Source organism: Ovis aries, chromosome 20 (genome assembly GCF_016772045.2).
Source record: "Ovis aries strain OAR_USU_Benz2616 breed Rambouillet chromosome 20, ARS-UI_Ramb_v3.0, whole genome shotgun sequence".
In the NCBI taxonomy this organism is placed as follows: Eukaryota; Metazoa; Chordata; class Mammalia; order Artiodactyla; family Bovidae; genus Ovis; species Ovis aries.
In genome coordinates, this window is record NC_056073.1 from 9,705,565 (window position 1) to 9,731,996 (window position 26,432).

At 41.1% G+C, this 26,432-nt stretch overlaps 1 protein-coding gene and 1 long non-coding RNA gene across 12 annotated transcripts in view; one reads left to right on the forward strand and one right to left on the reverse strand.

Moving 5' to 3' along the window:
- The window catches only part of LOC121817390 (uncharacterized), a 79,783-nt gene extending 69,250 nt beyond the window's left edge, over positions 1-10,533 (forward strand). Inside the window, exon 3 of the long non-coding RNA XR_006057275.2 lies at positions 9,432-10,533. This is a non-coding gene — a long non-coding RNA (uncharacterized LOC121817390). The remainder of the gene's footprint in view (positions 1-9,431) is intronic.
- Positions 1-26,432, reverse strand: part of FKBP5 (FKBP prolyl isomerase 5) — a 118,552-nt gene that overhangs the window by 2,340 nt on the left and 89,780 nt on the right. For 8 of the 11 annotated variants that reach the window (XM_042237053.2, XM_042237052.2, XM_060403115.1 and 5 more), the window contains 5 exons: positions 14,708-14,864; positions 10,097-10,187; positions 7,508-7,591; positions 3,034-3,219; positions 678-932 (listed from right to left, as the gene is read on the reverse strand). In XM_042237053.2, coding sequence (XP_042092987.1) covers positions 678-932; positions 3,034-3,219; positions 7,508-7,591; positions 10,097-10,187; positions 14,708-14,864 — 773 coding nt within the window. The remainder of the gene's footprint in view (positions 1-677; positions 933-3,033; positions 3,220-7,507; positions 7,592-10,096; positions 10,188-14,707; positions 14,865-26,432) is intronic. The other 3 variants (XM_060403116.1, XM_060403117.1, XM_060403118.1) reach the window with 2 other exon arrangements.

Here is a 26,432-nt window from a genome sequence, read left to right on the forward strand (position 1 = left end):
AATGTCCAGTTGCTTCCTGGCTCCTCTAGACGGTCAGGTCTAACACAAGAGGGTGTGAGCACGACTGTATTGGGATTCACGGCTGGTCAGTCCCATCGCTGCTGCCATAGTTAGCCTGGAAGCTTTCCCTTTTCTTTGGTTAAAGTGACCAGCCTGCCCCAGGGACAGCTTTGACCGTCATGTCCACGTGACCAAGGGTCTGAGTGGACGGTCAGTGAGGACCAGAATACACCTGAGCGGTCTGGGGGGCTGACTCTGACTGCTCCTCTTGGGTTGCTAAGTTGGCTCTCAAGCCTCAAAGTAAAGGGCATGGGGTAGGGCTTCCCCTCAGAGCTTATTTCCTAGGAAGCTTGGAAGTTTCGACAAGCAAGTGTTGTGTTTGGGTTTTAAAATAATAAAAGCCTTAGTGCACTTCTAGGGAATTAATTCCCCTCCTCTCTTGCGTGGACGTACCAGGGCCTCACAACTGTGCCTCTGGCGAACTGAACCGCGCACCCTCCCGGCTCATCCTCTAGATCCAAGCAGCCTCGACTGGCTCTGAAGTCCTTTTCCCTCCTCATGGCCTCTCGGGTTGTCTTCCTGGGCCTGTGTCCTACGGGAACCTCCTTAGGACGGAAGTCAGAGGCACGGTCGGTCCGTCCTCCCCCAACCTGAAGGTGGGTGGGTTCTGCATGTACCTTTGCGTCCTGCTCTGCAAACTTCTTGAACATGTTGGCATAGATTCTGCGGTCCCGCTCGTTGTGCTCCTTAGCCTTTTTCTGGCACATGGAGATCTGCAGCCTTGCAGCCTTATTCTGGGGGTTTACTTCCAACACTTTCTCAAAGTCGCCCTTGGCTGACTCGAACTCGTTCATGAGCAGCTGGGCTTCACCCCGCCTGTACAAGCCCTTCTCATTGGCACTGTCCAGTCCAAGGGCCTGGAGACAGATGGGCTGTATTTTAGAAAGGATGCATGTACCTTGTGGGAATTTGGAGAGAAAAGTCTCTGGCCAAGGGAATTAGAAAAGACCAGGCTCAAGGCGATTATATACTAGTCAAAATAATCAAATTCATTTCTTTTTTAAATGCAGTTTCTATAAATATCCCAAGGGGGCTTGGGAGGAGGGCTTTTGAGAAGTTCATTTTAAATGGCAATGGAAGAAGTAAATGCCTAAGACTGGCTGAGAAAATTTTTGTAAACACAAAAATAATGAGGGGACTTGACCTACCAGAAAAAAAGATATACTATTAAATAAACTACTAAAACAGTTGTTAGTACTCCATGAAAAAACAGGTTAGTGGAACGAAGCATTCAGAAACAGATTCACGTGTATGTATATAAAAAAGATTTAATAATCACAAAGATGGTAATGTAAACCACGTAGAAAAAGGAGTAATTTCAATAAATGGGGCTAAAACAGTGACTATCCACGTAGAAAATAAGATTTAGATTCTATGTAGAAAATAAGATTTAGATTCTTACCTCATAAACACAAAAATAAATTCTAATCCAAATATATTTACATGCAATGCCCCATAAAAATATAATAGGGTTATTTTTTAAAAAGCAAACCTAGTTGGAGTAGGTTTAAGTACCAAATGGTTATTTTTAAAAATAATCTTAGGATGTAAACAAGCAATTCAGAGAAGAAATACTAGTTATTTCAATACAAGTAAAGAAAAGATGTGCAACTTAATTAGTAGCCAAGAACTAAAAATGAAAATAAGAATTTTCTATTGTCAATAATACTGAGGAATCACTAATAATATTCAATAATATATAAAGTATTAAAATTTAAACATATTTAAATATATTAACAGAATGTCTTTTGACCCAGTATTTCAACTTCTAGGGATTTTATCCTAGAGAAATAATCCCATACATGTGCAGAGGGACACTATATAATTTGTAATATCAAAACCCTGGAAATCTACCAAAATGGGTTGGTTAAATAAACTGATAGATACATACACTGGATACTAAACAGACTTTAAAAAGAAAACGATGAACTGATGAGATGTGGAAAGATGTCCTTATTTTACAGAACGATAAATCTATACATTCTCATTAAAAAGTACACATACATGTTACTCTACTTATGGAAATGGAAAAACGAGGACTGTGTGTGAAGTGAGTGACTGTGGCCTTGGGAGAGGGTCAGTGGGAATTTTATGAATGGACTCAGGTTCTTAGCTGTTTCTGTAGCGTCTGAGTATTGAATGACTTTATATTACTTCTATAAGAAAAGAACAGCAAAGGTTTAAAAATGTAATAGTAACATTATTCTCTCAGGCAAAATGCCATTTATTTAATATGTTATATATTTCATATAACATACTAATCCATAAAATTCAAAATTCTAAAACTCAATCTTACAAAGAAGGCCTGAAATGCTTGCTTTTCTGGTTCCCTTTGTCTGTCTTTAAGATACATCCAGTTACTAGCTTGTACCCATGGTAAAAGGTACACTGCTCACTCTGGGACCTAATACCTGACACAGCAGCATCATCAGTACAGAACAGAACAGAGTCATGCATATGGTACTTCTCCCAGCCTTTTAGTGCTTAGGCACTGCTTACCATGTTAACAATACAGATGGAATGAGGGTGCTGATGCTTTGTGGGTCTTGCAAATTATTTATGTGTAATCCTAGGCAGTGAATAAATATAATAATATGTATATATCCCTGGATGAACAATCACAGCCTATTCTTAAAGACCTAAAAGGCTTAATAAGTTAAATCTGTTTTTATAAAATTGTGTAACCTGGTACCAAATGCCACAGACTTAAGGTCATGGATAAATATTGCTTAATTTTATCAAAACTTTTAACTCATAATGTATTATTATAAACAGTCTAGGCATAAGGAAAGTATGACTAGTAAAAAAAAAAAACAACTTTCTGAATTTCCCAGTTCTTACTGAGAAATAATCTCAAACAAAACAAAATGAAAAAACCCAAACCCTGGCTGAGAGGAAGTGGAAGATGACTAAGCATGAAGACAGGGAAAAAGATCTGGACTATGTAGCGTTCATCCCACACGCGGACACTACCTTGTCACAGCACTCCACGGCTTTGGTGTATTCTCTGAGCTTCAGGTAGCACATGGCCAGGTTCAGGAAGGCAGCAAGCAGAAACGACTCAGAAGCTTTCGATTCCTTTTCTGATAAGCCATATTCCATCTCTAACCAGGACACTATCTTCCCATACTGAATCACCGCCTGCATGTACTTGCCTCCCTAAGAGAGAAAAGCTAGTAATTACTTGCTGTCCTGGCTCTGGAGCGAGTTCAAAGGGAGTGTAAGCTCAGCCCTCCCAGAGCGAGGCAGATCCTCAGAAGGGAACTACCACCTCATCCCAAGCAGGCTGCGCGAGTGTTCTGCTCTCCAGACACCTCTCCCTGTTCTTCTCGAGCCCAGTGACCTCTGAGCTGCTGCAGGGCGGGCACCGTGATGCTCTTCGCCAGCATTTACCATTTCACCCTTTTCAGCACATGGGCCTCAAGGCTTTTGAGTTACATTCTTTGGTGCCAATATTTACCAAACTTTCATAAGGCCTGTGAGTAGCTGTAGACTATGTCACTAGTTCACTCGAAGGGAAGTTACTTTCCCCTTTTCTCCTGATGATCAGCCCTGGACAGAGGATACTAGATTCTGTTAAGTGCTAGTCCCAAACCCAGCAGATCTTCGTTAGCTAAACCAAGGGTTGACAAACTTCCTATAAGGGGGCAGATAATACTTTAGGCTTTGCAGACCTAACAGTCTCTGCTGCAACTCTGTCCTGGCTACTAAAGCAGTGACAGACAATATATAAACAAAGGGGGGGGGGGTGTGGCTGAGTCCCAGGAGAGCCCTGCCTACAGAAACAGGCTGTGGTCTGCTAACCACTAATCTACAGACCAAGGGAATATACACAATGAACAGCTGTCCAGCATACATATAAAACAAAAATCACTCAGGTGTTAGTCACCTGACTACATGAGAAAGACTTTTCTCTTAATCATATTTTCACTCAGTAGCAACTGTGAATAAAAATTGTATAATTAATTCACATGAATGATATATATGCTCTATTACAGTAGAAAGGAAGCCCTGGTGTCAGTTTCCAGTGATGAGGATGGGGTAGACACAGTTCCAAGTGGAGGGCCTGGATCTGAAGGCAGTCTTCCTCAGCTTACAAGGGGGTCACCCCCCAGTATGCCCAGGGAAACTGAAGTGCATTTCATATGCCTCACCTACCTTCAGCGTGATCTAGCCTACAGCTGGGCAAAATCATCTAACACAAAGCCTATTTTATAATAGAGTTCTGAGTATCTCATGTAATTTATTGAAAACTGTCCTGAAAGTGAAAACCAGAAAGGTGTGTGGGTCCAGAACCGCTGTGTCGGTTGTTCAGCCCCATGATCCCATGGCTGGGAGCCATGTTCACTGCTGATGACATCACCAGTTTGGGAAGAGGCAACCCAAATTCAAAAAGTATGACTTCTACCGAATGCATGTTGCTTTCACACAGGTGTAAGTTAGGGGCTGGCTGTCCTTGTAGTTTGCCATAGCCTTAGGCCCCACTACTCAAGATTAAAGTCCTTACCAGTTTCAGGGGCTGGCATTTTCTGTCATTGTCTTTTCTCTTGGTGGATTATGAGCTTTTGGGGACAGGAAGCATGCCCTATCCCTTTTGGAATATTCAGGGTTTAACATGAGGTGGCTCTTGATGATGGTTTGTTAAGTAAATATTAAGGTCAAAGGAATATAACTATGGAATCAAGTTTTTCAATCACTGGGAGCAAAATGGTGAAAGTGAAAGGTGTCCTTTTGCTCTCATCCTCCTCTAGCTACCTTTCTGTCTAATATATTGTCATAGAGGAAGGAAAGAGCCAGGGAGGACAAAGACCAGATCCGATCACTTCAGTAGGTTCTGACTGTCAGAATGGTAGAGAGGCTACAGTTTCTGAAAGAAAATAAAAAACCCCAAAGTATTAGACTTTACGTAAATATTCTTTACACTTAGAGAGTATTTTACTTTCTTGAAGTCCTTTCATATATAGTATATATAATTTTTATATCTCAACTTTAAATGAGCAAAGATCTTTGTGTTATTTCTGCTTCTGATGGACTAAAACTGGAGCTCTCAACTAGGGTGATTCTGTCCCCAGGTGACCATCTGGTAATGTTTCGAGATGTTCTTTAGTTGTCACAACTGGAGAATGTGTGTGTACTACTGGCAGCTAGTGGGCAGGGGCCAGGGCCACTGCTAAACGCACAGAACCTCCCACTAAACAATTAACTTTACAGCCTCAAATGTCAACTGTGCCAAGGTTGAGAAGTTTTCTCTTTCCTTCACTCTTCTAGAGCAAAAGAGGGTTTTTCTTAACCTAAAATCCGAGAGTCATGGACAACTTGTTTCTGAATCAGAGCACTGGCTTCTGGGTCAGTAATGGTGGTCAGAACACAGCCAAACCTAGTGTGTCTGCAGAGGGTCCTGTGGCTGAAAGATGACCCTTCACTCAGTTGCTTTAAGAATGCTTTATCCCCAAGGAGCACAAGGGGGCGCAAGAACCTCTTGGTAAGAGGTAAGTGTCCTCAGCCTTCTTCCCACTCTGCCTCCAAGTCAGAGGAGAGAGACACTGACCAGTTGTGACAGTTAACACTCCTGTCTCACACAGTGCTGTCAGCTATGCGAGCACAAATCGTGTCTGTCTAACTGACCTGCACAGTGCCGGGTGCAACGTCATATTATATGTGCTTAATAATTATTTTCAGAGCCAAATGAAGACAGTCCTCTACCTTTCTTTAGTGTTCAGAGGTTCATATGAGGAGTTCACACTCTAAACACCAAAATCACTTCCATTTAAAAGCTTTTTACAATTCTACCCTACTAAGAGCAGAGACTTACCCACTTAGGTGTAAACCCAGCTGACAGGTCACTGAGAATAGGGCTCGATGTGTGCGTGGCATGACCGTGCCCCACCTCTGCCCTGGCCGCCACAACAGGACCCCGTGCTTGTGCATAAGTCACACACCCTGAAAAGTCGAGGCCCAGGAAGGCTGCTCAGCAGACTGGAACTTGCCCTGACATCTGAAAAGGGAATGTGTATAGGAACCCACCTACCATTTCTAAAGTCATACAGCTAAAACTAGGATCGCCGCTGGGATGTTTTACCTATAAATGTAAAGGTGCCTCCAGGGAAGTTTTTAATGCAAAACGTTCAAAGACATTCTGGGAGAAAAAGTCTTAGGTCAGTGGTTCTAAACCTTTTCATTAATTTTCCCCCAAAAGAATAATGTTTTGAAAGATTTTGTCTACAAATTGCATGTTAAAAATAACATGTGTGATCCAGGTTTTGTCCAAACATCAGTAATTTTAAGAGGGTTCATAACATTATGAAATACACAAGTCACTATTGTGGTTATGATGCTAAGACGCAACAAAGTTAAATAATGGTATAGCTACTTTAGCACTGATTTCTGCTGCTAATTACAAATTCTTGCCATCTCTCTGTATATATTCAAGACACAGCTATGATACGTGGCTTTGCAACACTGAGTCATCAGCAACCAATTAAGAGTTTCTGAACAGCTGTTTTATTACACTGAGTTGATATTGTCATTTAATCACTAAGTCGTATTCTGACTTTGCGACCGGGCTCCTCTGTCCATGGGGACTTCCCAGGCAAGAATACTGGGGTGGGTTGCCATTTCCTTCTCCAGAAAATCTTCCCAACTGAGGGATAGAATCCATGTCTCCTGCATTGCAGACAAATTCTTCCCCTCTGAGCCACCAGGGAATCCAGTATATATGAGTTATAAATAAACATATATTATCTATACCCACAGTAAGAAATGCTTTAAGTTATGATTTGTAAATCATACAAATCAACTCATTTAAGCAGGTAAAGTGACAGATGTTGTTATATTCATGGTGTCACCGTTAAAGTGAATAATGAGAGTTACTAGCCTTTCTGGCAACCCTATGTTGATTCCTAACAATTTAACTTGATTATTTAAAAATCTAGTAACATGCTCTTTGCACTTTTTATATTGGGTTCAGTTCCTTTCGAAATCTGTGCATGAACTTTTCTCTCATCATGTACCTAAGTGACTTCCCCAAAACAGTGGAAAGGGAAAATGATATGAAACTTATCCCTTTGAATGCTACTATTTGCTAACAATTATTCTATTCATTCTTTGTTTTGTTGCACAAACACTTGGTGACGGCCCACTATGTACCAAGCACAGTGCTTTAGGCCTTAACTGATACATGGTGAGTGGGCAAGCCAGACCTGGTCGGATGCTATGGATGGTTACAGTCTAGATGAGAATGGGTAAAAGAGGCATTTGTATTCTGTGTCACATTAATTCATTCTGCCTTATAATTTCTTATGCTGAAAATGACAGACTTGTAAAAGTTCAGGCTTATTCTTATCCTGAAGGGTACTGACAGAATCCAGGATAGGGGATATCAGCACAATTCACTGATACTTGAGTAAATTCTTTGAGATGGAAAGTATCGTACAAAGACTCAACGTACCTTGAAGTACACAGTCCCCTTCTCTTTGACAATGGCAGCCTGCTCCAGTTTTTCTTTGGTATCCATCTCCCAGGATTCTTTGGCCTGTTGTATAAATGTATGACAATGGTTAAATGAACCGAGAAGGAAAAAGCATCAGCTGATGTCCATAAGAAAAAACTATAGCTACTTCCACAGAATACCCACACCTCGAAACACAGTGGCTTTTAAAACTGTGTGCCCTTGCCAATGCACTGATAGGCTAGAACTCACTCTCCATGAGAACAAAGGTGTAGCTTGACCCACGCTGCTCAAGAGGGAGGCTTGGGTGGTAACACTGTAAGGAACGTGAACTGTTGAGCCCAGTTAAAGAGTGCATCTTTAGAATTACAAGGTGAGGCCACACAGTGAAAGCTGGGGCCTCTTTTCTCATTCTGCTGCTATACTGTTATACAATTTGGGCAAGCTGTTTCTCTCAAGATTCAGTTTTTACCTCTAAAATGGGAACACTACTGCAGGCAAGTCAGTTATATACTCATACACAGTTTTAAAAACTCCAGGTCATGTAATTGTCTATATTCATTGTGAAACAACCAGACCTGAAGCCTCCAAACTGTGGCAACTTGCAGAAGTTTACTTGGGGAATTTCAAGGAAAACATAATTGGGAGGACAGAGGTGACGCAAAGACATAAACAAGCTCTTTCACGATCACCTGCTAATTTGTGTGTATCATTACTTTCCCACATTACAGATAGGAGTCCAGGGACAACTGCACTTTTATTAAGAACAGCTGGATCATAAAGGGTCAACAGAACAATCTGAGAGGCCCTTTAGGGGAAAAGCACTGACACAGCCATTGGCAATTTACTGATAAGCTTCAGTGGATTATAAATCTGTTCTTAATATTACAAAACAAAATTAAATCATGTTGCTACCAACATCATCACACACTGTCACACGGTTTCAAGTATAATCTCATAGCACTGTGGTCGAAAAGATGCTCGATACAGTTTCAGTTTCCTTAAATCTACCAAGGCTTGCCCTGTGGCCCAGCGTGTGATCTGTCCTAGGCAATGTTCCATGTGCACTTGAAGAGAATGTGTATTCTGTGCTTCTGGATGGACTGCTCTATAACTACCAATTAAGTCCCTCTTGTCTTAATTGTCACATGTCATTTAAGGCCTGCGTTTTATGATTTTTCTGTCTGGATGATCTGGTCACTGATGTAAGTCCCCCACTATGATTGTGTTACTGTCATTTCTCCTTTTATGTCTATTAACAGCTGCCTTATATACTGAGGTGCTCCTGTGTTGGTCTGTTGTATCTTCGTGGATTGATCACGTGGTTTCAAATGTGCCCTTGGGGCTGTGACTGAGCACAGGCTTGCTGTGGTGTACTACAGTACTACTCAGCAGTGAGAGGGCGCCTAAGTGGGCCAGGGCCACAGGGCCACGATGGGAAGGGGTGGGGGTTACTTTACTGAAATGGAAACAAGAAAGCCAAAGGGCTAAATAACCATGTGCAAAAGATCCCCTTTCCCCTATGTGAAACCACTTTGTGCCGTGAAGACAACTTTGGAGGATCAGGACTTCAGAAGACATTACCTGACAACAGGCAATAGCCGTGAAAAGAGTAGGTGTGTGTTTGTGTTATGATTAGGAGCATCACCATAAGGAGAGGATCCCAAAGCTGTCCTCCTCTTTCTCAGCCCAACATTAAGAGGCCCTCAGGACAATGATTCCCTTTCTGTGTCTAATAACATAAAAATGGTCATGTTTCTAGTCAAAGCTTAAAGTAAGGAACATCGAGGTAGTGCTGGGAGGGAATGAAAGATGTCTACAAAATGCACTCCCAAGGCTCTCAGGGAAGGGAGACTTTGGTGGGGCAGGGACATAGCTGGATGTGACAGTGTACCCAGCTCAGGCAAATGTTTTGTTTGTCCAGGGAAGCTGCTGCCGGGAGCCTCCAGAGGTGGATCTGAGATGGAAGTATGCTCAAGGAGGTGTGCCATTTCTGGATCTTGAGGCCAACACTTTTTTCTACTTGGACAGGTATGAAAAGAAAAGGTCTAGGGTCAACAGATTTGTTCCTTGTGTCCCTTGTCACGGAGCCTGGTGGCCCACGAAGCCTTGTATTTTGGATAATAACTTGGAGCCACACTGACGGCCTCTTCGCAACTCCTGTGAAGGGTACAATCCGTTCAGCCCTGGAAGACTGCACCCCACTCCCCCAAGGAGCTGCTTGGCAAGAACATGAACCTTTTTGTCTTCAACCCAGGAAAAAAAGTACAAAAAGAACAAGTCTAGGAACAAATAAGGGAACAAGTCTTGGCTTCTACCCAAAAAAGTTAATAATAATAAAAAAAAGGCTGACACATAGGAACAAAATAAGAACACTGAGCTCCTTGGTTGCGTATCAGCTGTGCTGCATCAGTTGTCCGGTGCTTTAGGAGCAGCATCAGAGACAGGGGACAAACTTGGTCATGGAAAGCATGACACAGAAACAAATACCATCTATCTATACCATCTGGTAATGTCAGATACTAATTTACAGGAAGTAGATGGAGAAGAAAATCTGTCATGATTTCAGAGAAGTTGGTATTTTCTCACCTTTTCGAAGCTCTTAAGCGTAACTTCATATATAAGCTCAGCATTAGGTTCAATGCCAAATTTAGGCTTCCCTGCCTCTCCAAAACCATATCTGAAATGGAGAGGGGAAAAAAAAACAACTTTAAAGAACTGGTCTATTTCCAGGCACCTCCTTCGGTATCTTGAGGCATCACATTAGCATAGAGCTCTCATTTGCAAACTACACACATCAGAGACCCTGAAGATAAACCAGATGTTGGTCAGAACATACGGTGCCAAGTACCGCTGCTGTGGTTTTTAAGAAGCCAGGCTCCATTTAGTCTTCTTCCTTACATTCCTCTGTGATGCAACACCTGGACTCCTTGGGACAGCTTGCTTAATATAACTGTAAATGTCACTGTCTTTTTCTCTGCTTGATTTTATATTTGGTTCTTTTTATAAAAAAGCCATTATTTGATTGTCTTTTTCTCTGCTTGATTTTATATCTAGTTCTTTTTTAAAAAACAGCCACTATTTGACTATCAGGGCTGAAGCTTCATCAGGACCTAGAGAAGACAGACACTATAATTGTTATAGTGCTATGTGGGAGAGTTATGTTTTAATGAGCTTTTAACTTGAAAATGCTGTCCCCTTCCAGAAGTGCCATTTCCAGTCAGATAAATGGGGGAAAAGGATCACACACCAGAAAGGATATATATCCTCACAGTATTTCTTCAAGACTTTTAGAAAGCATAATAGAAAACACAAAATATATAATTTAAAAAACCAGCCCCAGCAAGCTCTAAGGCCTCATCAAGAGAAATACCCTGCACTGCATTCCCATAGCTCCCTGGCTGTAACTCTACAAAACACTGCATTTTTTAGCCAAAACTTACTGAATACAATTACTGAGGATATAGAAATTTGTTTTTTTCAGACCATTTAAGATGTTAACAAATGCAAGGCATTCGAGGGAGCACACGTCTACGAGAACGGAAATTCTGATGGAGCTTTGTCTGTCTGGTTCAGTGGTTTCCCAGCATGTAGAACAATGCCCAGCATAATAGGAAAATGTTCCCTGGAATAATTCTACTCCCATGTGTTTCAAGCCAACTTCTCTTTAATATATGGAATGGCACTGCAAAATACTTAATAACTCAAACACTCAGGCTATGGGATGAAAGATGCCAAAACCGGGTTGATGTGTCAATACCTTCAGTTTTCTCTGGGGTGAGAGGACTGGAGTGGGAACACTCAGCTCTTGCTGTCTGCACCACTTCTCTCCTCCCTGCCTGAATTTTTCAGGAAGAAAATGTTTACTCACATACCTCCACTGTCACACAAGACAGTGGAAGCTGGAGCTGGAGAAAGGCACAGAGATGGACTGAAGCTGGCAGGAATGGGGTGGGGTGGTTTTAATAGCAGGGCAAAGGGTATCTTCAGCGAAGAAATAAAAGCGGACATAATTACCAGTGGCCAACTGTAGGAAGTGGTGACTAGTTTTCTACTTTGAGCTCTCAGACTGCTCTATCTCCTATTTTGTTCCTGCCATCTGGTAAATAAAAGACATTCTTTAACTGCTGGGAAGCAGGTAGCCAGGTGTGTCCTTGCTAAGCGTTGTGTTTACTGACAGCATAGTTGTACAGTCTATTCTGTGAAGACGTATGTGGAACACAATCCCACGGAACTGTTTTGGGAGCATCTAAACTGACTTCCAATTATACAGAAGCTTGTCTGATTTACTCTGGATTAGGCTGGGTGAGGAAAGACCCACAAATTCATCTGATTGAAAGACATGCATTCTCAGTCATGTCCGACTCTTTGCGACCCCACAGACTGTAGCCTGCCGGGCTCCTCTGTCCATGAGATTCTCCAGGCAAGAATACTGGAGTGGGTCGCCATTTCCTTCTCCAGAGGATCTTCCCAACACAGGGATCAACCCCACTGTCTCTTGTACTGGCAGGTGGATTCTTTACCACTGCGCTACCTGGGGAGCCCAGCTGAAGACCACCACAAATGGGACTTCAGGCTTAACCAGAAGACAGGCTGGGTTACAGTAACAGAAGGGATCCAGCATCAATGTTCTTGACCTGACAGGTGCCTGCGGAGAGCAGAGAAACACTGATTGCTCACGACCATCATGCCCTTCTGCACACACAAGCAGCACCTGTACCGTGTATGCGATTATTCCCTTTTTACAGATGGAGAAACTAAGACTCAGAAGTGCTGCCTCAGAGTCGCACACAGGCAGTGGTGGAGCCAGGATTTAAATTCAGACTGTGTGGGTCCCAGAAAATTGTTTAGTTTTTGAACCACACTGCCTCATAATGAGATACTCTGGCTCTTGGCAGCCTGTTTTTGTTTGGTGTTGGTGCTGTACAGAAGACAAGGAAGAAAAAAGTTAAAACTAGCCATACTTTACCTAAAACAAGAAAGATTAACCAGTCACCATATTTAAAACAATATTAAAGACACTGTCTTGATGAGAGGTGAGAAAATGGATTCTCTGTATGTGTTTGATGAATTCTTTATTATGAAAACATCCTGTCAAGGAGTCTTGTCAGAATCAAAGAGAAGGTATATGCCCTGGAAATCTTTTGGAGAATGAAATACACGTGACACTAAGAGTAACACCAAACACATATCTGCAATAGCCATGTTTATAGCCACACTCAGCTGCAGTGTGTCTGTTAAGTGGGAACGTGGTAAGACAAGAGAATTCACTGCACACGCTCCCCGCACACCCGGATTCTCTACGTACACAGATCGTACATGGTGCACATGTGGGCAGTCTCCTGTTACAGGCATTGCACTTCATGACTGCTTAACATACTAAGCAACATCTTAAAGAGGAAATAACGTGCTCCTTTCTAACCATGCTATTTCCACAAAACATACGAAAAACGTTTTAGACCTAGAAATTCATGAAAACTTGTTGCCTACTTTTATGCCTGAAGAATCTACCACATGTTAAAACAGGGTTTCCTTTTCCTTGTGGTCTGACAGTGAAATGGGAGAGTCATCAGGACAGCAGTAACAGCCAATATGCTGAGGGCCCGGGTGTGTCAGGCACTTTGCTACGCTCCTTACATGCATTCTCTTACTTGGTCCTCCACAACTCTGTGAGGTAGATACTGCTATCCCCATTTTACAGAAAGGAAAACAGACTTAGAGTCAAGTATACACGGCTGGTAAGCTGCATGTTTTTTTTTTTTTTTTAACCACAATTTAAACCTGCAAGGAACCATCTGCATTAATAAATATAAGGGTAATTCCGGTTTCTCTCTGCCCATTAAAATTGAGACATCTCTTCCCACAACTGGCTTGTCAGCTGGGTTAAAATGTAATAAACTGATTCATATTATATGTTTATAATACATGCAGAACTCCTCTGCAAGGAACTTAAATCTGAAAATATATGTGCATAAATACCACTCTCTTTATATGAGCTTAGAACTAATGTAACTTTGGGATGCTAGATTAAAAATAATTAGATATTACTTAGATATGGAAGAGATGGCCTGTCTATGCCCCACCTGAGTTAAAAAAATAGTTTCTTACAAAAGATAAAACTAGATTCATCTGAGTGAAGTACATACCACTATTTACATAGTAAATGCAAATAAAACACAAAGGTGGGAATATACTAGTTCAGAAAGGAAGAAGGCAGAGAAAAAGAAGGCATTACATAAAAGGTGCCTCAGTGAAGGCTCTAAAGGGTTTGAGATGTAGAGCATTTTGCAAGGCTTTTCAAGTGGATTAGTGGCATGACTGGAACATCACTTGAGAAATACAATTATGGCTCAAGTGTCAGGGCAAAGGTAAATATGCCACTGGATTAGGACTAAGGCTACACAAGGCAAGTGTATTCTTGTACAAAAAGCACAAGAATACGTATTGGCAAGTGCAGGTCATCAGGATTCCCAGTAACTCAAAGTCCTACTGACGGAAACCCACGGATCCAGGGAGAGAGGAGACACGCGATAAGCAGATGCACTTTCACACAAATAGAATCAAAACACCCTGGTTTCTCTCAAGGGTCCATTTCTCAAGATAGAAGGGTTAGATCCATGGTATAATTTTAGGTTTAAAAATAATACCAAACATGTTTTCACAAGAGAGACTGTTAGTGTCTGATAGTTCTAAGCTTGGAAGTGCTAATGGATATCCTTATGATGGGAAAAATTTAGGCAAAAATGAGTCATCTCCGCTGCCTTTAGATCCAGGAAGAGCACTCTTTTTTCAGGGAGTCTGTATAAGAACAGGCGGCACAAATTCAAGTGGTGATAAGTCACCCAAATGTTGCTTCTACTTCCAGCCCCCACGGTTACCGCCTCCAGCCTATTTCAGAGGAAAGGGGAGAAGGGGCAAGAGCTTCCTGTCTTGGCGACATGACCGGCAAAATAAACAGAGAAGCAAAACTCGCCTGTCAGTCCTACCCTGAACACACATCAATCAAGTGAACAGGCTTACAAACCTCTGTAATATTATAAGGCCCATTAACTCACCCTAACTGTAGCCTGATTTAATTAATTGTTTCCACTCTTGGCATTAACTTCACTGAAAATAGCAAAATGCTGATTGAAAAAACAAGCGTATCCCTGTTCTTTAGATAATGTCAGTCACTGTGTACTGAACCAGGACACTGCTTACCGTGGTCCAAGATATAAAATACATTGTTCCTCACGCTGCATTTTCTCCAGGGCTTTGTCGATTCCGATTGGAATGTCGTGGTCTTCTCCTTCACCAACGATGAACCCCACATCTCTGCAATCAAACATCCTTCCACCACAGCGGCCTTCCAGGTGGACTAGAGAGGGGAGACAGGACAGTCAGCAGAGCTGTTCCTTGTGACTGGCTAATGTAGGGCCATGATAAATGAGTATTTCCCCTTCTTTGCATCTGGAGACATATGGAGTATGTCCTGTTGAAGCTTAGTCCACCCAGTTGGGAAATTTAAGCGCAATCATATTTATCTCTGTTTTAAGTTTAAACTTAAAAATTACTGTAACTATATGAATAAGATAGTTTAGCAGATAATAAAGTGGAAACAGTTCTAACTTGACAGAGATATCCTCTACTGTAACACAAGAAACACTAATTATTTAATAGGTAATTATCAAAATGTCACAAATTTAATGCCAAGTAGATAAAGGCTTAAACATTTTCTTGGCTTCAGATGTCTGGGTTGAAAAACAACTGCATGGCTATTTCTCCAGTGATATACAAGGGTTAACTGAATACAGAAGCTCTTTTTTAAGAGCTTTAACCTCATTCACAAACATGTCTAAATAAAATGGAAAAGCCAAAGGCAACATCAATAACTAACACAGCTGTAATCCCTTAGTGGAATAATAAATGTAAAATGTGAAGGAATCAAGTCTACTATAACTTGAAAAATCAAATTTCTCAGCCACCTCCTCAGAAATGTTAAGAGGTCAATTTCTCAGGGCCTACTTCGCCACTGTACTCAAACTCAGCTCATTTGCAGGGTAATTTCATATTAGATAAGGGGCTTTATGTTAGTATAATATAGAAAAAATGCATATAGATATGTATTTCCCTCTTGATTGGTTAGACTTTTCCTTCTGGGATAAACAATTCTCTGAAACTTTCCAACTATGTTTAGTATTAAGGATATTCATTCCTTTCCATTTAGGTCTTTGACTCAGTAAGAAAAATGGACGGTTTGCATGACAGCACGGCAGCCAAAAAGCAATATAATAATTTATCTTTCACAAAAAATTCTTTATTCCTACTTCTGTAATATAATGGCCTTGATTCAATGTAATGAATTCCGAAAATGCTTCTTTTCTATGACTGGTTGGGCTACTTTAGATCAATAATTTGCTTTAGAGACTAAACATCACTTGTTCTGTTACACCCGTTGCATGAGACAGTTATCTTCCAAATACGAATTCAATTCCAGTGTATACTTTTCAACTTCTGAATCTCAAAGCTCCTTTGAAACTCTAAAACTCTATAGTTCTATGACCCAGTAATGTAACTCTCGACACAGACCAGAAACTAATTTCAAAGCTAATTCCTGTAATTTGATCAGGTTACCTTTAGCCCAGGGCTAGGAAATGAGAGAAACCCTGAAGAGTAAATAGCAGTGGCATAGATACTAGGGGCCAAAATGTCACATGGACATTTATGCTTTCAAGTTCTCTACCCTTTTCTAATCACTAGGATTAATACTATCCTGGTTTGTCCCCATCACAGATATAGGATGGAGCCAGACACTTGGGCCAGACTAGAGAAGGCCTGATTCGAGTCAGACCCTCTACACAGGGGCGACAGCTAGACTGGCTCTCAGGGTGGAGCTGGAATAGAGGAATTTTGTTCTGTTCGATACTCATAAATAGAGATAACTCTCAATTAACTCACCTTTGGAACATTCTAGATAAAATACAACTTAGCTTGCAGCACGGTGAAAGTTCTCTCAGAAACAGTCCCAAATAAATTCAACTTTATTATTTTCAAATACGTACACACCTGAGAGATTCTGCAGGAAATTCTAAGCTTAAAGATATTTTTACTAGAGGGACTTCCCTGGTGGTCCAGTGGCTAAGACTGTGCACCCAATGCAGGCGGCCTGGGTTCCATCCCTGGTCAGGGAACTAAATGTCTGTCTGCCTGCTGCAACTAAGCCCCAGCACAGCCAAGCAATTTTTTTTTTTAAGATATTTTTTACTAGAGTAAAAGCTCGTACTTCTAAAGGATTTGGGAGTTCTAAAAAGTTTATGTTCTTAAATATTTTAAAATCTGCCCAAGAAATTTAGACTAATGTGATGACACTTTTCATGAAAAAAAAGATTTGCTGAGCAAAGTGAATTTCAGCCCACGTATTGTAGCACATCTCAAGCACTGAGATTTATGATCCTAGTAGCTCACAACTTTTTGTGTGAGGTTTATTGTTAGAAGTGTTTTCCTCCCTGAAGGAGAGAACATTTAGTGGGGGAGGAAGCTATCAGTACATTCGTTGTGGTTTTAGGTTGATCAACTTTGAATGTGTTTTCAAAACAGGAAATCCAGAGACTCTGTGAAAGATTCCTGCCTGTGTGTCAGTTTCCTAGGCTGGTTTTCAGCTTGATGCATATACTTGATCTTAAAATTATATAAATGATTTCAGAAATTCTCCTTGCCTGTGATAACCCTTCATGTTAGGGAAAGAAAAGACTGGCTACTAATAAACATGTTGGGAAAGATAAGTGAAGCAAGCAAGCAAAAAAAAGAAGTTCAAGTCAAATTATAATGAAAGTATAATTAAGAAAGCAAAAAAAAAAAAGTTCACCGCAGCTGGTCTAAGAGAGATAATACTGGGAGAACTAGTGTTTTAGCCACCCAATAGGGAAACATTTGCAATAATGCTTACAAACACTTGCTACCTTGTAGAGGAACTAACCTGTTTTTTCTACTAAATCTCCTTTAAGTTGAACCTGAACAAGCACTATAGTACCACGAAATCTTAAATTGATAAACTGATATGCGTGTGTGCACACACACAGCAGTCTCTCTGTGTATATAAAACCTTTTAATATTGACATTATCTGGAATGTCAGTGCAAGAGGAGGTGTTACAGCCTTAGTAGAGAGCCCATTGATTCTTTACATCTGCAAGTAGCAAACCCTATCGCTAGGTTAACTGATTTCTAAAATTGGAACACTGGTGTGACATGTTTCATGTGACAGCTGACGAGAACTCACACCCCATCCTGGAGCTACAGAAATGCCTGCGGATCGCCACAGCAGGGTCCCCCATCATGAGGACAGATGCAGACATGTCTGGCTCCCACATATCTGTTTTTTAAAAAATTGTCTCAACAATTGCTACCAAAGAAAACCATGGCAGTTCTGGCTGTGGAAGACCTGTGGTTGCTTTTGACCTTGTATCACTTAGAGCAAATACTCATTTAATAAATATTTAATAATAACCATCATGACTCACTGGGAGCTCGGCCTCTAGGGCTCAGGAGGTCTGTTGCTAATTCCAACCAGCCTGATTTACGGGAAGTAAATGATCTATGACATGCCCAAAGAGAATAAAAGTACATACAGGATGCTTCTACTTAGGGCTTTTTTGGGGGAGAGAAAGAAATACACAAGTTAAAAAGGGACAACATTTTCTCTTGACTTCAAGTCTATATAACTTAAAAGGGGGAGATCCTCCAAACCCCACGAAATCAAACCAAACTGAATTACCCGAGCCTCTCTGCGAAATCCGAGTGTAACCACATCAAGTGAGCCTGGTCTGCTGCAAAACATCACTTAAACTGGAGCTCTGACTTATTGTTCTCTTACTGCCCTAGAGCAATTTTGTTTTGAAGAGCACAGAACACCCTGTTCTGAATGTGGCTGGCACATGAACTCGATGTGCTGACAGCAATTTGTACTCCGATTAAAATGGGGGGGAAAGGAAAGAGTGCACTGCAGTAAGGAGAGAAAAAAAATCTGGAATGCAAGAATCCAGAAACTTGCATTTTGGGTATAATTTGTATTTTAGGAAGCAAAACTGAGAAAGAGGCTCCATAACCTTAATAAATTTTTAAAAGGGCTGTAATCCCTCCAGCCCAAAGACGTTAGCTCTGGTGAGTGTTTTTCCCTTTTCTAATTATAGTAGTTGGTGTCTGATAGCTTTGTACTCATTCCCAAAACAATTACTGGGTCATGGGGAATCTGAATGGGAATAGTGTAATGGCATTACTGCTAGACAAGACTGGCCATTTAGCCAGAGAAAACCAGGTTGTGACAGGTTACGCCCACTCAGCAAGGGTTTTCTCTGCTGCCTACTTCATGTCAAGGGAGTTTCTCTCTGCCTGCGTCCCCTGCCTAACAGAGCAGAGCACCCAAGAGACAGTGGGATCTTAATGGCCCCCTGGAGAGGCAGATTCAGAGATGGGTTTCTCAAATCAGGAGAGAAGAGCAGCAGCAGAGAAACCGCTCCCCTCGGGCACAGCGGTCAACTCCCCCCACTGGAAGGCTGCTCAAGGCACTGAGGGACAGAAGCTAGCTGAGAGCAGGCATGGAACCCGGCCGCGTGAACAGAGTAACGGTTATGAATAATGGTTACACATCTTAGTCTAAATAGGAAGCGTACACACAGCAATACATTCTACACCAACAGAACTCCTCACCACTCTCTCCTCTTCACACTAGTACAGCACTTGAGTCACTGCTGGATTCCTGTCCCACTCAGTCACTTGCCTGTGGCTTTAGGCAAGGTCATTTAAATTATCCGAAGATCAGTCTCCTCATCTATACGTTAGGGAAACAATGTTAGCTAACTCCCAATTGTTGACAGGATGAAATTAGGTACTGAATTAAAGCTTTTAGCCCAATACGGGACATCTATTCATTTACATGTCAGGGCAGCTACTATGTGAGAACACTATTATGTGTGGCCTACACACAGATGAACTCAATGAACGCTAGCTATGATTATTTTCCACAATTAGTGGTAAATTATACCAGATTAAACAAAAATTGGAACTTGGTATGAGAAACCAGTTAATGGCTCCACAGAGAGCACTGTCAAAATGTGAATAAAATTCAAAGTAGGCAAAGGCAATATCTTACGCTTTTGTACCTCGCAGTGTGTCTAACTGTGGGTACAACACACAGTTCAGGGCCAGAAAGTAAATATTTACTTAATGATTAATCTGAAAACAGGGCATTAAGGAAAATGGTAGTAATTTTCACTCATTTATAGGAATTTTCCCTTTTGAATATATTAGAACTCCTATTTTTAATAAACATAAGAGCTATTTAAATTCTTCACTGATATGGAGCTTTTCTTTTTAATACTATTCGAAAATAAATGGCCCATTGGCTGAATTTTTTAAATAACAAAAAGTATTTTCTACTAAGATTTTACTCTACCTGAAGATTTGAAGATAACTTTTAGAGCTATATGGGCTCCCCTTGTAGCTTAGATGGTAAAGAATTCACCTGCAACATGGGAGACCTGGGTTCGATCCCTGGGTTGGGAAGATCCCCTGGAGGAAGGCATGGCAACCTACTCTAGTATTCTTGCCTGGAGAATCCCCATGGACAGAGGAACCTGGCGGGCTACAGTCTATGAGATCACAAAGAGTCAGACACGACTGAGTGACTAAGCCGCCTTTAGAGCTATATAAAACCGAAATATCTGAAAGAATAAACACTATCCATTTTAGACCCAGGCACTGTGCTTAGTCGCTCAGTCCTGTCGGACTCTTTGTGACCAGGGAAGCTCTAGACCCAGGTACCATACAACATTACTTTGTGAAAATATCTAATAAAATGGTTGCAAGAACTGCTCTCTTACTGGACAAAATTTGCCAGGGCATTAAAGCATATGAAAAACAAACAAAACCAGAAAACCCCTTATAGCTCTATCAGATTTCTTTTTTTAAAGAACTTTTAGTTGGGGGATAATTACAATATTGTGCTGGTTTCTGCCATATATCAACATGAATCAGCCACAGGTATACACATATCCCCTCCCTCTTGAAACGCCCCCCCAGCTCCCACCCCACCCCACCCCTCTAGGCTGTCACAGAGCACTGGGTTGAGCCCCCTGTGTCACACAGATTCCCACTGGCTAGTTTACATATGGTAACATACAGGTTTCCATGCTTCCCTCTCCGTTCGTCCCACATTCTTAGCCCGCTGCAGCCGCAAGTCTGTTCTGTCTGCATCTCCACTGCTGCCCTGCAAATAGGTTCATCAGTACCATCTTTCTAAATTCCACACACACGTGTTAATATACAACGTGTCTTTCTCTTTCAGACTCACTCACTCTGTACAACAGGCTCTAGGTGGATGAACAATAGGCTCTAGGTTCATCCACCTCATTAGGACTGACTCAAATGTGTTTTTTTATGGCTGAGTAATATTCCATTGTAAGTATGTACCACAATTTCTGTATCCATTCATCTGCCGACGGATATCTAAGTTGCTTCCACGTCCTAGCTACTGTGAAAAGCTCTGCAGTGAACACTGGGGTCCACGTGGCTCTTTCAGTTACGGTTTTCTCAGGGTATATGCCCAGCAATGGGACTGTTGAGTCATATGGTGGTAGTTCTATTCCTAGCCTTTTAAAGAACTTCCATACTGTTCTCCATAGTGGCTATATTAGTTTATATTCCCACCAACATGCAAGAGGGTCCCCTTTTCTCTACATCCTCTCCAGCATTTACTGTCTGTAGATTTTTTTAATAATTGATATTCTGACTGGTGTGAGGTGATACTTTGTTGAAATTTTGATCTGCATTTCTTTAATAATGATAGCTCTATCAGATTTCAACATGAGCAAACATTAAATCTTTATTTTCCATTTTTGGACCATTTTGGTTTTTGGGTGCTATTTATAAAGAACATATATATTATCTATAAGGAACACATACCTAGATTTTGTTGTCATCTTTGTGTTAACTTCATGAGAATTTCTGCCTTTAATAGGTGACTTTACCTCATTCATATTTTTTGTAATAGATGACTTTGATTGATTTTATTCCTACCGTCTATTTTTTATTTCCTATATAATGTTTTCTTGTTATTTTTCCTTTATTGCCTTTAATAGATCAGTCAAATTTTCCTTGTTCCTTTACTTCCTCACTTCATGCTGGTGGTTTGGAAGTTCTACATACTATTCTTACTGGCACCTAAGATTAAACTTTGAACAAATCATTTAACACACACACACACACACACACACATATTTATCAATGTGAACTAATTTCAACCTCCTGCTGAGAAACCTGTATGCAGGTCAAGAAGCAACAGTTAGCACCAGACATGAACAATGGACTGGTCCCAAATTGGGAAGGCTGTATATTATCACCCTGCTTATTTAACTTATATGCAGAGTACATCATGTGAAATGCCAGGCTGGATGAAGCACAAGCTGGAATCAAGATTGCTGGGAGAAATATTAATAACCTCAGATATGCAGATGACACCACCCTTATGGCAGAAAGTGAAGAGGAACTAAAAAGCCTCTTGATGAAAGTGAAAGAGGAGAGAGGAAAAGATGGTTTAAAACTCAGCATTCAAAAAACTAACATTATGGCACCTGGTACCATCACTCCATGGCAAATAGATGGGGAAACAGTGGAAAACAGTGAGAGACTTTATTTTTGGGGGCTTCAAAATCACTGCAGATGGTGACTGCAGCCATGAAATTAAAAGAGGCTTTCTCCTTGGAAGAAAAGCTATGACCAACCCAGACAGCCTATTAAAAAGCAGAGACATTACACTGTTGACAAAGGCCCATCTAATCAAAGCTGTGGTTTTTCCAGTGGGCATGTGAGAGCTGGACTATAAAGAAATTGAGCACCGAAGAATTGATGCTTGTGAACTATGGTGTCAGAGAAGACTCTTGAAAGTCCCTGGACTGCAAGAAGATCAAGCCAGTCAATCCTAAAGAAATCAGTCCTGAATATTCATTGGAAGGACTGATGCTGAAGCTGCAACTCCAATACTCTGGCCACCTGATGCAAAGAACTGACTCATTTGAAAAGACCCTGATGCTGGGAAAGATAGAAGGAAGGAGGAGAAGGGGACAAAAGAGGATGAGATGGTTGGGTGGCATCACTGACTCGATGGACATGAGTTTGAGCAAGCTCCGGGAGTCGGTGATGGACAGGGGCGTGCTGCGGTCTGTGGGGTCACAAAGAGTTTGACATGACTGAAATGAACTGAACTAATCGGCAGAATCTGAATAAGAAAATCATTTTAGCCAATTTCCTTCCTCTCCCATCTGCATCTCATTTTGTTAAAATGACCCAGACTGTTAAACAATTACTATTTTTAACATTAGTTCTACCATTTCAGGGATCCCAACTTCAGCTGTCCTGATATGGAAATTACTTTTATGCTCACTGATGTTTCTTATGGCTGAGTCTTCACTTCCTGACTTTATCTTTTGTGACGTTTTAGTATATCCTATTTTATTTTTTTTCCCCAAAAGGGCACAAGTCTGCATACTCCCAACAGTTAATTTTCTTCTTATAGTTAAGTGGGAATTTGGCTGGGGATAGAATTTTAGGTTCAAAATACTCATAGACGATGCTCAAAACACTGTCTTTTCGTATGTAGTTTCACAAGGTTATTCTGATTCTTGGTCCTTTGCAGTTTCTCCCTGGAAGCATGCAAAATTTTCTTTTAAGTAATGGAATTAAGAAATTTCAGCAGATATAAACAGAATGGAATACTACTCAGCCATAAAAAGAATGAAATCTTGCCACTTAGGACAACATGGATGGACTTAAGAGCGTTATTTATGCTAAGTAAAATAAGTCAGAAAAAGACAAATACTGTCTCATTTCATGTACATGTGAAAAAGAAAAAACAAAGCAAATGAACAAGTGTAACCAAACAGCAGCAGAGTCACAGATACAGAAATCAACAGGGATGCCAGAGGGGAGAGGGGATATGTGAAATAGATGAGGGAGATAAAGAGGTACAAACTTTGTTAGAAAATAAATGTCAGGGATATAATGTACAGCATAGGGAATACAGCCAGTAATACGGCAATAACCCTGTATGACGACAGATGGTAACTACACTTACCACAGTGATCATTTTCTTAATGTATTGGGTTGGCCAAAAAGTTCATTCAGTATCAGCTTGCTGAACAAACTTTTTGGCCAACCCAATCTGAAACCAATATTTTAAGTCTATTATACTTCAACTGTTCAACTTCAGCTTCTTCAGCATTACTGGTTGGGGCATAGACTTGGATTACTGTGATACTGAATGGTTTGCCTTGGAAACGAATAGAGATCATTCTGTTGTTTTTGAGATTGCATCCAAGTACTGCATTTTGGACTCCTTTGTTGACCATGATGGCTACTCCATTTCTTCTGAGGAATTCCTGCCCGCAGTAGTAGATATAATGATCATCTGGGTTAAATTCACCCATTCCAGTCCATTTTAGTTCGCTGATTCCTAGAATGTCGACGTTCACTCTTGCCATCTCTTGTCTGACCACTTCCAATTTGCCTTGATCCATGGACCTGACGTTCCAGGTTCCTATGCAATATTGCTCTTTACAGCATCGGACCTTGCTTCTATCACCAGTCACATCCACAGCTGGGTATTGTTTTTGCTTTGGCTCCATCCCTTCATTCTTTCTGGAGTTTTCTTTCCACTGATCTCCAGTAGCATGTTGGGCACCTACTGACCTGGGGAGTTCCTCTTTCAGTAACCTATCATTTTGCCTTTTCATACTGTTCATGGGGTTCTCAAGGCAAGAATACTGAAGTGGTTTGCCATTCCCTTCTCCAGTGGACCACATTCTGTCAGTGTTCCAAAAAAGATGTCCTTTTCATTATAGGGGACTGGAATGCAAAAGTAGGAAGTCAAGAAACACCTGGAGTAACAGGCGAATTTGGCCTTGGAATGCGGAAGGAAGCAGGGCAAAGACTAATACAGTTTTGCCAAGAAAATGCACTGGTCACAGCAAACACCCTCTTCCAACAACACAAGAGAAGACTCTGCACATGGCCATCACCAGATGGTCAACACCAAAATCCGACTGATTATATTCTTTGCAGCCAAAGATGGAGAAGCTCTATACAGTCAGCAAAAACAAGACCGGGAGCTGACTGTGGCTCAGAACATGAACTCCTTATTACCAAACTCAGACTCAAATTGAAGAAAGTAGGGAAAAATGCTAGACCATTCATTCTGGTATGACCTAAATCAAATCCCTTATGATAATACAGTGGAAGTGAGAAATAGATTTAAGGGCCTAGATCTGATAGATAGAGTGCCTGATGAACTATGGAATGAGGTTCATGACATTGTACAGGAGACAAGGATCAAGACCATCCCCATGGAAAAGAAATGCAAAAAAGCAAAATGGCTGTCTAGTGAGGCCTTACAAATAACTGAAAAGAAGAGAAGTGAAAAGCAAAGGAGAAAAGAAAAGATGTAAGCATCTGAATGCAGAGTTCCAAAGAAGAGCAAGGAGAGATAAGAAAGCCTTCCTCAGCGATCAATGCAAAGAAATAGAGGAAAAGAACACAATGGGGAAGACTAGAGATCTCTTCAAGAAAATTAGAGATACCAAGGGAACATTTCATGCAAAGATGGGCTTGATAAAGGACAGAAATGGTCTGGACCTAACAAAAGCAGAAGATATTAAGAAGAGGTGGCAAAATACACAGAAGAACTGTACAAAAAAGATCTTCATGACCCAGATAATCACGATGGTGTGATCACTCATCTAGAGCCAGACATCCTGGAATGTGAAGTCAAGTAGGCCTTAGAAAGCATCACTACAAACAAAGGTGGTGGAGGTGATGGAATTCCAGTTGAGCAATTTCAAATCCTGAAAGATTCTGCTGTGAAAGTGCTGCACTCAATATGCCAGCAAATCTGGAAAACTCAGCAGTGGCCACAGGACTGGAAAAGGTCAGTTTTCATTCCAATCCCAAAGAAAGGCAATACCAAAGAATGCTCAAACTACCACACAATTGCACTCATCTCACATGCTAGTAAAGCAATGCTCAAAATTCTCCAAGCCGGGCTTCAGCAATATGTGAACCGTGAACTTCCAGATGTTCAAGCTGGTTTTAGAAAAGGCAGAGGAACCAGAGATCAAATTGCCAACATCCACTGGATCATCGAAAAAGCAAGAGAGTTCCAGAAAAACATCTATTTCTGCTTTATTGACTATGCCAAAGCCTTTGACTGTGTGGATCACAATAAACTGTGGAAAATTCTGAAAGAGATGGGAATACCAGACCACCTGGCCTGCCTCTTGAGAAACCTGTATGCAGGTCAGGAAGCAACAGTTAGAACTGGACATGGAACAGCAGACTGGTTCCAAATAGGAAAGGGAGTACGTCAAGGCTGTATATTGTCACCTTGCTTATTTAACTTACATGCAGAGTACATCATGAGAAACACTGGACTGGAAGAAACACAAGCTGGAATCACGACTGCCAGGAGAAATATCAATAACCTCAGATATGCAGATGACACCACCCTTATGGCAGAAAGTGAAGAGAAGCTAAAAAGCCTCTTGATCAAAGTGAAAAGAGGAGAGTGAAAAAGTTGGCTTAAAGCTCAACATTCAGAAAACTAAGATCATGGCATCCGGTCCCATCACTTCATGGGAAATAGATGGGAAACAGTAGAAACAGTGTCAGACTTTATTTGTGGGGGCTCCCAAATCACTGCAGATGGTGACTGCAGCCATGAAATTAAAAGACGCTTACTCCTTCGAAGAAAAGTTATGAGCAACCTAGATAGCATATTCAAAAGCAGAGACATTACTTTGCCGACTAAGGTCCGTCTAGTCAAGGCTATGGTTTTCCCAGTAGTCATGGATGGATGTGAGAGTTGGACTGTGAAGAAGGCTGAGCGCCGAAGAACTGATGCTT